The 11,390-nt window shown below is 46.0% G+C and overlaps 1 protein-coding gene across 9 annotated transcripts in view; it reads right to left on the bottom strand.

The window, feature by feature from the left end:
- Positions 1-5,081: 5,081 nt before the first annotated feature.
- Positions 5,082-11,390, bottom strand: part of si:dkey-19b23.8 (uncharacterized) — a 28,249-nt gene continuing 21,940 nt past the window's right edge. For all 9 annotated transcript variants that reach the window (XM_060854726.1, XM_060854725.1, XM_060854730.1 and 6 more), the window contains one exon: positions 5,082-7,245. In XM_060854726.1, coding sequence (XP_060710709.1) covers positions 7,040-7,245 — 206 coding nt within the window. In that variant the 3' untranslated portion in view covers positions 5,082-7,039. The remainder of the gene's footprint in view (positions 7,246-11,390) is intronic.

Here is an 11,390-nt window from a genome sequence, read left to right as displayed (position 1 = left end):
GTCACTCACTTCTCACAGGAAGAGGGGCAATTGGATGAGATATGTTGCCGTGGGATCTATAGCAAACAAGAATCCGAGCTATCAGGAGTGCAAGGTGAAAATGAGCGCAGCTCTCCCACTGCCTCCTCGATTTCATGGTTCCCCAGTTCTGCATTCTGTGTACGTTTTCAGTAATTGGCATCGATTCAGTCTCTGTGGATTTATTCTAATAAAGATCTTCACTGTACCCAGCTGAAGAGTGCGGCTTGTAGTTTCTTCTCTATCTGGTCAGAGCCTGATCGAAGATATTTCCCAGGCCCCAAACTGAGGAGGGATTGCCCCACCCGAAACATTAACTCTGATTTCTCTCCACAGATGTTACCAGACCTGCTGAGCCCCTAAACCTTTCTTATTCATATCCCCATCCAGATGCCTTTTAAATGTTGCAATTGTACCAGCCTCCACCACTTCCTCTGGCAGCTCATTTCACACATGCACCACCCTCTGTGTGAAAAATCGTGTCCCTTAGGTCCCTTTTAAATTTTTCCCCTCTCACCCTAAACCTATGCCCCTCTAGTTCTGGACTCCCCCACCCCAGGGAAAAGATCTTGTCTATTTATCCTATCCATTACCCTCATGATTTTTCAACCTCTATAAGGTCACCCCTCAGCCTCTGATGCTCCAGGGAAAACAGCCCCAGCCTGTTCAGCCTCTCCCTGTAGTTCCAATCCTCCAACCCCGGCAACATCCTTGTAAATCTTTTCTGAACCCTTTCAAGTTTCACAACATCCTTACGAGAGGAGGGAGACCAGAATTGAACACAATATTCCAACAGTGGTCTAACCATGACCTCCCAACTCCTGTACTCAATATTCTGACCAATAAAGGAAAGCATACCAAACACCTTCTTCATTATTCTATCTACCTGCGACTCCACTTTCAAGGAGCTATGCACCTGCACTCCAAGGTCTCTTTGTTCAGCAACACTCCCTAGGACCTTACCATTAAATGTATATGTCCTGCTAAGATTTGCTTTCCCAAAATGCAGCACCTCGCATTTATCTAAATTAAACTCCATCTGCCACTTCTCAGCCCATTGACCCATCTGGTCCAGATCCTGTGGCACTCTGAGGTAACCTTCTTCACTGTCCACCACACTTCCAAATTTGCTGTCATCTGCACTAACTATACCTCCTATGTTCACATCCAAATCATTTATATAAGAGATGAAAAGTAGTGGACTCAGCAACAATCCTTGTGGCACTCCACTGGTCACAGGCCTCCAGTCTGAAAAACAACCCTCCACCAACACCCTCTGTCTTCTATCTTTGAGCCCGTTCTGTATCCAAATGCCTAGAACTCCCTGTATTCCATGAGATCTAACCTAGTTAATCAGTCTCCCATGGGAAACCTTGTCAAACACCTTATTGAAGTCCATGTAGATCACATCCACCGTTCTGGCCCCATCAATCCTCTTTGTTACTTTTTCAAAAAACTCAATCAAGTTAGTGAGATATGATTTCCCACACACAAAGCCATGTTGACTATTCCTAATCAGTCCTTGCCTTTCCAAATGCATGTAAACCCTGTCCCTCAGGATTCCCTCCAACAACTTGCCCACCACCGAGGTCAGGCTCACCAGTCTATAGTTCCCTGGCTTGTCTTTACCACCCTTCTTAAACAGTGGCACCACGTTTGCCAACCTCCAGTCTTCCGGCCCCTCACCTTTGACTATTGATGATACAAATATCTCAGCGAGAAGCCAGCAGTCACTTCTCTAGCTTCCCATGGAGTTATAGAGTACACCTGATAACTAACTTGGAGATTTAACCACTTTTATGCATTTTCAGACATCCAGCACTTCCTCCTCTGTAATATGGACATTTTTCAAGATGTCACCATCTATTTCCCTACAGTCTATATCTTCCATATCCTTTTCCACAGTAAATACTGATGCAAAATTTGCGTTTAGTATCTCTCCCATCTCTTGCTGCTGCCTTGCTGATCTTTGAGGGGCCCTATTCTCTCCCTAGTTACCCTTTTGTCCTTAATGTATTTATAAAAACCCTCTGGATTCTCCTTAATTCTATTTGCCAACGCTATCTCATGTCCCCTTTTTGCCCTCCTGATTTCCCTCTTAAGTATTCTCCTACTGCCTTTATACTCTTCTAAGGATTTTATCATTCATGGGATGGGAGTGTCACAGCATTTATTCCATCCCTAGTTGCACTGGAGAAGGTGTCTTCTTGAACTACTGCCATCCATTTGCTGTCGGTCAAACTGCACTGGTGTCCACGAATCTACCATTGGAGAGGGTTCAGATGAGATTTACCAGGATGTTGCCGGGCATGGAGGTTCGAGTTATAAGGAAAGGCTGGATCAGTTGGGACGTTTTTCACTGGAGCCGTAGTAGGTGACCTGATAGAAGTTTTTTTTAGATTAGATTACTTACAGTGTGGAAACAGGCCCTTCGGCCCAACAAGTCCACACCGACCCGCCGAAGCGCAACCCACCCATACCCCTTACCTAACACTACGGGCAATTTAGCCTGGCCAATTCACCTGACCCGCACATCTTTGGACTGTGGGAGGAAACCGGAGCACCCGGAGGAAACCCACGCAGACACGGGGAGAATGTGCAAACTCCACACAGTCAGTCGCCTGAGGCGGGAATTGAACCCGGGTCTCAGGCGCTGTGAGGCAGCAGTGCTAACCACTGTGCCACCGTGCCGCCCATAAATTATAAAATAATGAAAGGCATAGATAGAGTTTATGATAGTTAATGATGATGGTTGGTGCAACATCGAGGGGCCGAAGGGCCTGTGCTGTACTGTTCTCTGTTCTATGTTGTCTTTTCCCGATGATGGGGGATTTCAAGACTTGGGGGCACGATGAGAGGAGGCAGATTTAAAAAAAGACATGAGGGGTAACTTTTTTTACATAGAGCGTGGTTAGTATGTGGAATGAACTTCCTGAGGAAGCGGTGAATGTGGGGACAGTTATAATGTTTAAAAGAGACTTCGATAAGTACATGAATAAGAAAGGTTTGGAGGGGGATGGGCCAGGAGCAGGCAGGTGGGAGATGTTTAGTTTGGGATGATGTTGGGCATGGACTGGTTGGACCGAAGGGTCTGCTTCCATCTTGTATGAGTCAATGATTGCTGTAAAAAAACCCAATCCAGTTCGATAATATCAGTTGAGGGGTTGAATTCTGCTACCCTCATCCATTCTGGCTTAACATGTCAATCTACACCTACAGCAACATATAGAAAGAGTTAGACGTTAGTTACATCACAGCTTGAGCTCTGGGAAAAACATTATCGCACGAGAGAGGGTGTAGACTCATGCACAACGCTGCGCGGGCTAGAACAGTTCAGCTGTGAAGAGAGATCAGAGAGGCTGGGATGGTTTTCCTTCGAGCACAGGAAGCTGAGGACGGGACTTGATTGCAATGTAAAATTGAGGAGCAAACGATGGGGATAAACCTTTCCCTTAGTAACAAAGGGACGTTGTTTGATGGAGCAGGAAGTTTAGAGGAGACTTGTTTCACTCAGAAGGTAGAAGGGTATCTCAAACCCACTGCCTAATAGGCTGATCGAGTTAGGAACCATCACAATGTTTAAGAAGTTTAAAATCACACAACACCAGGTTATAGTCCAACAGGTTTAATTGGAAACACACTAGCTTTCGGAGTGACGCTCCTTCATCACCTGATGAAGGAGCGTCACTCCGAAAGCTAGTGTGCTTCCAATTAAACCTGTTGGACTATAACCTGGTGTTGTGTGATTTTTAATTTTGTACACCCCAGTCCAACGCCGGCCTCTTCCAATTTAAGAAGTTTATCGGTCAATGCATTAAGTAGTTGGGAGGTCATGCTGCAGTTCTGCAAGACATTGTTTTAGGCCACTTTTAGATTTCCATTCTGGTCTCCCTGCTGTAGGAAGGATGTTGTTAAACTTGAAGGAGTTCAGAAAAGATTTACAAGGATATTGCCAGGATTGGAGGGTTTGAGCTACAAGGAGAGGCTGACTAAGTTTTCCCTGGAGGGGTGACTTTATAGAAGTTTGTAAAATCACGAGAGGCATGCATAGGACAAGGTCTTCTTCCCAGGGTAGGGAAGGCCAAAACTAGAGGGCATAGGTTAAAGGTGAGAGGGCAAAGATTTAAAAGGGACCACTTTTTCACACAGAGGGTGGTGCGTGTATAGAATGAGCTGCCAGAGGAAGTGGTGGAGGCTGGTACAACGGCAATATTTAAAAAGCATTTGGATGGGTATATGAATAGGAAAGGTTTAGAAAGGTATAGGCCAAATGCTGGTACATGGGACTAGATTAGGTTAGCATATCGGCTCAGTGTGGACAAGTTTGACCGAAGCGTCTGTTTCTTTGCTGTATAACTCTAGGACTCTTAAGTAATTCTGTGATCACTTGACTCACCATTACACATAAGGCCACGTACTGGAAAATGGGACGAGAATGAATTGGTGACTGGCTTTGAAAAGACGGGCCGAAGAGCGTGCTTTAGAATTCTCTGACTAACATGGTTCATATTTAACTGATCTCAAGGGCAACTGGAGATATAGAACAAACTGGCTTTGCCTGTTATGTCCACATCCCGTGAATGAATGTAAAAAAAATACACTGCGCAGATAAAAATTCCGTCACTGTGACCTTCTGTAAACACAAGATAAACTGGTCAGTCACCTCATCTCTGCATCGGAATATCTGCCCTTATTTTGCCTGTAGGCAGCCCTGAACATTTCCAAAGCAAATCGTTGTCATAAGCATTTTGATAGGAAAAAGATGCATCAGGCGTCCAGTCCTAAAGTGTGACGTCTTCCCATTCCCCTCAGTAATCACCGTCAAGAGCTGAACAAGCATTCGGCTTTGCCAAACAAGACAGTTACAGATAAGGAACGGACTATTAATGTCCTGGAAACCTTCCTGGCAAAATTGCAATGCTTTCTTGTCAAGTGTGCCTGAACAATTGCAAACTGGCAGAGAGTGTCAACAAACAGGGGCAGTCAGTGCTGCAGGAGAGGAGGGCAGCTACAGAAGAAAGGCAGGAAACAAAGTAAGACGTCTACTTATCTCTGATACAACAACCATAAATTTATATAACACCTTCCGCGAGACAAAACGTCCCACAAAAGGTTGACAAAGTTGACACCGAGCTACATATTAGGAAATGAGAAAACGGGTGACTCAGAGTTTTGGTCAGAGAGCGAGGTTTGAAAGGACATCATAATATACGAGAGAGAGAGATGGAGAGGGATTTCCAGATTTCAGGGCACAGCCACCAATGCTGGAGTGATTTAAATTGAAGGAGAGTCAGGAGGCGGGTCTTGGAGGAGCACAGAGATCTCAGAGGGTTGTGGAGTTTAAAGGGAGAGAGAGAGAGAGAGAGAGAGAGAGAGGGAAGGGAAGGTGGAGGGTCAGGGGGGTCAGACTGGTCTGTGAGGAGGCCATGGGTGGATATGACAATAAAGTTGGGAGTTTGAACATTGAGGACTAGGTGCCAGTGTAGGGTAGTGAGCAGGAATGGGAGGGCTGGGGTCATGGGGGGAATGGGACATGGTGCACACTCAGACTGGTTTCGCAGAGGGGTGCTGGAAAAGCGCAGCTGGTCCGAGGAGCAGGAGAATCGACACTTCGGGCAAAAAGCCCTTCATTTTTGGATGAACACACGAGGAGGCTGCAAGGTGGGAGTTTGTCCAAAAGTGTGACAGAACAGACAGCCGGAGATGTTGACAAGGGTATTGCTGAGGTGAGGATGGACAATGTCACAGGAAATGGGAAAAGGCGAACTAGCCGATGAGAGTGAGTTGGGGAGGGGGGGGGGGGGGGAGTGAGGGGAACAGTAGTAAGTGAGAATTAGATGAACACTTTGTACAATTCCACATGACGCAAATAACTCCATTTTCAACTTTTACTGGAATTGTTTGTAAAACAATCCCGCTTTTAAATGAAAAAGTCCACAAAACTGCCGTGTGGCTACGCTGCTAACACCCACATGGCAGATGAGAAAGCAGTTAGTGAGCCTTTGATCTGGAAAGTCTCCTTCCAACAGACACCATGAAAGATAAAACTGGGTCTGAACTTCCCTCCCTGACTGATGGTGGCATCATTCAGAACAAAGTGAACATCTCTTTTCCTTCAGGGTAATTTTCAAATCCATTTTCAACGGGGTTCCAGTTGCTGCTAGAAGTTAATGACTGTGGGCTGTTCTGTCTTAGCCCTAGCCAGAACTTTGAGTCCAAGAGTGACACAGAGCAACTGGAGGCTCCTGGTCTGGGGAGCGTTAATCAAATGGAGTTAGTGTTCTGGAGGCAGACTTATTAAGGCCCCTCATAGTTTCACAGTATAATGCACAGACTGGGCACCAGGTAATGTCTTAATTAGGAGCAGGAGGAGACCATTCGGCCCCGTTGAGCTCTATCTCTCCCCAGCAAAGCCACCAGATGGCCCATCTTCCAACCCTTAGTGTCAAAACAAAACTGAACCGTCTGCGTTGGTAACTTCCTTCCACGCTCAACTCTTTGAGTGGAGAAATTTCCTCTCATCTCATTTCAAAACCAGCGACCCCTCCCACTCCCCCCACTCGCCACTCCCCAGTCCAGGGAAAACAGTCCCTCTGTCTCTAGCACTCCAAAGGATCGTCTACGGTTTCAATGAGATCAACTCATTGCCGAAGCACAATATACTCTTCGTTCAGGCAAGGCAAGCTCATGGAGACACTCAGCCTGGTCTTAAACATAAAAAGGTCTGGAAAATAAAGGCCACGGGTCATTAAAGAGAAGAAAGTATCTTCTCTGAGCATTACTGCTGGTGTTGCTGGCACATTCTCAGAGCATGACCTATCATTACGAAGCTGTCGTATTGATTAAAACCTTGGGGGAGAAATTGCAATCATCGCGCTCTTGTATTTCAAAAAAGGGATCACCAAGAGCCTCCGGTTTGAAGATCTGCCGTCCCATGTTGGCAGTTAGTTTGTTTGTTTTGTCTCCCCCTGGTTAAGGATTAGTCAACGTAAAACACGCCGGTGGGGGAGCGGGCGGGCGGTCAGTCTCCTTCCTGCTCGCCCTGAGCCAGCTCCTGGATTGAGGAATCCCTGGTCAGATCCTCCACATCGTGGTACCCTGTGTCCAGGCGGTGAGGGGTTCGGAATGACGTTGCCCGCTGGAGAAACTCCCGGTGCATTCTGACCTCCGCCTCCTCGTCGCTCTCCAGTGGAAGGTTCATTTCCGATTCCTCGTTCAAGGAGCTGCCTGTGGAGACAGAGCATTTCCACATGAGTCTGGCACAGCCTCACCGAGTGGGGCAAACTCATTGGCACCAGCCGTCGTCAAAAGTGGATAAAATCCCAGTCAGGACGCCAAGAGGTGGCCCAGTGATATTATCGAGGAGAAAGTGAGGTCTGCAGATGCTGCAGATTAGAGCTGAAAATGTGTTGCTGGAAAAGCGCAGCAGGTCAGGCAGCATCCAAGGAACAGGAGAATCGACGTTTCGGGCCTAAGCCCTTCTTCAGGAAAGTGGGGTTTCTTCAGGAAACTGAAGAAGGGCTTATGCCCGAAATGTCGAATCTCCTGCTCCTTGGATGCTGCCTGACCTGCTGCGCTTTTCCAGCAACACAGTGATATTATCACCAGACTGTTAACCCGGAGACCCAGGTAATGTTCTGGGCTCCTGGGTTCAAATCCTCTCCCCACCCCCCCAATGGATGGTGGAACTTGAATTCCACAAAAATCTGGAATTGGTAGTCCAGATTTATTACTAATTGTTGGGGAAAACCCATCTGGTTCACAAATGTCCTTAAGGGAAGGAAACTGCCATTGTTACCTGGTCGGGCCTACACGTGACTCCAGACCCACAGCAATGTGGACGACTCTTAACTGATCTCTGGGCAATTAGGGAGGGCAACAAATGCTGGGCTACCGTGAACAAATTAAAAAATGATCAATTTGCCTCCAATGAAACTAAGATCGCAGGGAGTGGAGTGCATCATTTCCCCCTCCAACCCTATTTTGATTTAGTCCCTGCCCTCCCCTTCACTGTTTTGATCACACAGCATTGCCCTTTGATGTGAAGGGCACTGCTTGTCACCTACCACTCGGGTGTTTTCCTATTTTTCTGGTGGTAGAAATTAAATAAAGATTTGTGCACTTTGTGTCTCTAACTGCGTCTCACACCTGCATACATACACTATGGGTGCTGGGGGTAAAAAAAAGCACTACCGCAGTTAGGCAGTAGTGCGGGAGTTAATTTAAAAATTTTTTAAAATGAAACTAAGGTCCGCGGATGCTGGAGATCTGAAGCAGAAACACCGTCAGACAAATTAGTTACAAAAACAGAACAGAAGGTGAACACCCTGCATTTCCCACGGCCAATCCACCCAGCCTCCACGGTCTTGACAGCGGGAGGAAACTATAGCATCCAGAGGAAACCCAAACAAACGCAGGGAGAATGTGCACACAGAAGTCACCCAAAGGTGGAATCGAACCCAAGTCCCTGGTGCTGTAAGGCAGCAGTGCTAACCACTGAGCGACCCGCTGTACCATACTTATCTTGGAACGTTAACTCTACTGAAGGAGGTGGCTCGGGAAATCGTGGATGCCTTGGTGATTATTTTCCAAAGTTCGATAGATTCGGGGTCAGTTCCTGCGGATTGGAGGGTGGCTAATTTTATACCACTTTTTAAGAAAGGTGGGAGAGAGAAAGCAGGAAATTATAGACCAGTTAGTCTGACCTCAGTGGTGGGAAAGAGGCTGGAGTCTATTATAAAGGATGGAATTACGACACATCTGGATAGCAGTAACAGGATAGGACAGAGTCAGCATGGATTTATGAAGGGGAAATCATGCTTGACTAATCTTCTGGAATTTTTTGAGGATGTAACTCTGAAGATGGATGAGGGAGATCCAGTAGATGTAGTGTACCTGGTCTTTCAGAAAGCTTTTGATAAATTTCCACACAGGAGGTTAGTGAGCAAAATTAGGGTGCATGGTATTGGGGGCAAAGTACTGACTTGTATTGAAAGTTGGTTGGCTGATAGGAAACAAAGATTAGTGATAAACGGCTCCATTTCGGAATGGCAGGCAGTGACCAGTGGGGTATCGCAGGGATCCGTGCTGGGACCACAGCTTTTTACAATATATATTAATGATATAGAAGATGGTATTAGTAATAACATTAGCAAATTTGCTGATGATACAAAGCTGGGCGGTAGGGTGAAATGTGAGGAGGATGTTAGGAGATTACAGGGTGACCTGGACAAGTTAGGTGAGTGGTCAGATGCATGGCAGATGCAGTTTAATGTGGATAAATGTATGGTTATCCACTTTTGGTGGCAAGAACAAGAAGGCAGATTACTACCTAAATGGAATCAATTTAGGTAAAGGGGTAGTACAGAGAGATCTGGGTGTTCTTGTACACCAGTCAATGAAGGTAAGCATGCAGGTACAGCAGGTAGTGAAGAAGGCTAATAGCATGCTGGCCTTCATAACAAGAGGAATTGAGTATAGAAGCAAAGAGGTGCTTCTGCAGCTGTACAGGGCCCTGGTGAGACCACACCTGGAATATTGTGTACAGTTCTGGCCTCTAAATTTGAGGAAAGACATTCTGGCTATTGAGGGAGTGCAGCGTAGGTTCACGAGGTCAATTCCTGGAATGGAGGGATTACCTTACACTGAAAGACTGGAGCGACTGGGCTTGTATATCCTTGAGTTTTGAAGACTGAGAGGGGATCTGATTGAGACATATAAGATTATTAAAGGATTGGACACTCTGGAGGCAGGAAACATGTTTCCACTGATGGGTGAGTGCCGAACCAGAGGACACAGCTTAAAAATACGGGGTAGACCATTTAGGACAGAGATGGGGAGAAACTTCTTCACCCGGAGAGTGGTGGCTGTGTGGAATGCTCTGCCCCAGAGGGCAGTGGAGGCCCAGTCTCGAGATTCATTTAAGAAAGAGTTGGATAGAGCTCTGAAGGATTGTGGAATCAAGGGTTATGGAGATAAGGCAGGAACAGGATACTGATTAAGGATGATCAGCCATGATCATATTGAATAGTGGTGCAGGTTCGAAGGGCAGAATGGCCTACTCCTGCACCTATTGTCTGTTTATCTCTCCCCACAGATGTTGTCAAACCTGCTACGTTTCTCCAGCAATTGCTATTTTTGCAACTCATTTGCTTATCTTAGTGCTACTCAGGCCAACAGTAATTCATACCAAGTTTTGACATTAATGAAAATACTTGGCAGTGACTAACAAAACAGCAGAGAAATGAAAGAATTGCTAAATCTACTGTTATGCAACTTAAGTTATATCCCTTTTATGGCATGCACGCTGGGTCACAATTAAGGCAGACAGTCAGACTATGGATAATAAAACAATATAGACAGGGTAAACAAAAGATCAAAAGTGCAGATCTCTGGGTGCCTGTCTCATACAGTCCTTTTATTTATTTTTTGGAGGTACTGGTGTTGGACTGGGATGGACAACGTTAAAAATCAGCCAACCCCAGGTTATAGTCCAACACTATAGCTTTCAGACCGCTGCTCTGAAAATAACATGGTCATTCTAAAAGATGAGAGATTTAACAAGCAATCAATATATTGATTTGACAATATCTAATTTCAGTTGCGTCACACTGTAAACTCTTGTTATAAATTCTGTGTCTTACGACCTTATTCTCCACATCCACCTGATGGAGTAGCGCTCCGAAAACTAGTGCTCCCACATAAACCTGTTAGACTATAACCTGGCATTGGGTGGTTTTTATAACTATTTATTTTGGCTGGCTTGTGAGACCGCAAAACCTCAAGATACAGGAGCAGAATGAGGCCATTCGGCCCTTCGAGTCTGCCATTCGACCACGGCTGATGTGTTTAGAACATGGAACATAGAAAAAATACAGCGCAGTACAGGCCCTTCGGCCCTCAATGTTGCGCCGACCCAAGCCCACCTAACCTACACTAGCCCACTATCCTCCATATGCCTATCCAATGCCCGTTTAAATACCCATTAAGAGGGAGAGTCCACCACTGCTACTGGCAGGGCATTCCATGAACTCACAACTCACTGAGTAAAGAATCTACCCCTAACATCTATCCTATACCTACCACCCATTAATTTAAAGCTATGCCCCCTCGTAATATCTGACTCCATACGTGGAAAAAGGTTCTCATGGTCAACCCTATCTAAACCCCTAATCATCTTGTACACCTCGATCAAGTCACCCCATAACCTTCTTTTCTCCAATGAAAACAGCCCCAAGTGCCTCAGCCTTTCCTCATACGATCTTCCTACCATCCAGGCAACATCCTGGTAAACCTCCTCTGCACCCGTTCCAGTGCCTCCACATTCTTCCTATAGTATGGCGACCAACACTGCACACAATACTCCAGATGCG

This window comes from Hemiscyllium ocellatum, chromosome 44, assembly GCF_020745735.1.
Source record: "Hemiscyllium ocellatum isolate sHemOce1 chromosome 44, sHemOce1.pat.X.cur, whole genome shotgun sequence".
Taxonomy (NCBI): Eukaryota; Metazoa; Chordata; class Chondrichthyes; order Orectolobiformes; family Hemiscylliidae; genus Hemiscyllium; species Hemiscyllium ocellatum.
This window is presented reverse-complemented; position numbering and strand designations above follow the sequence as displayed.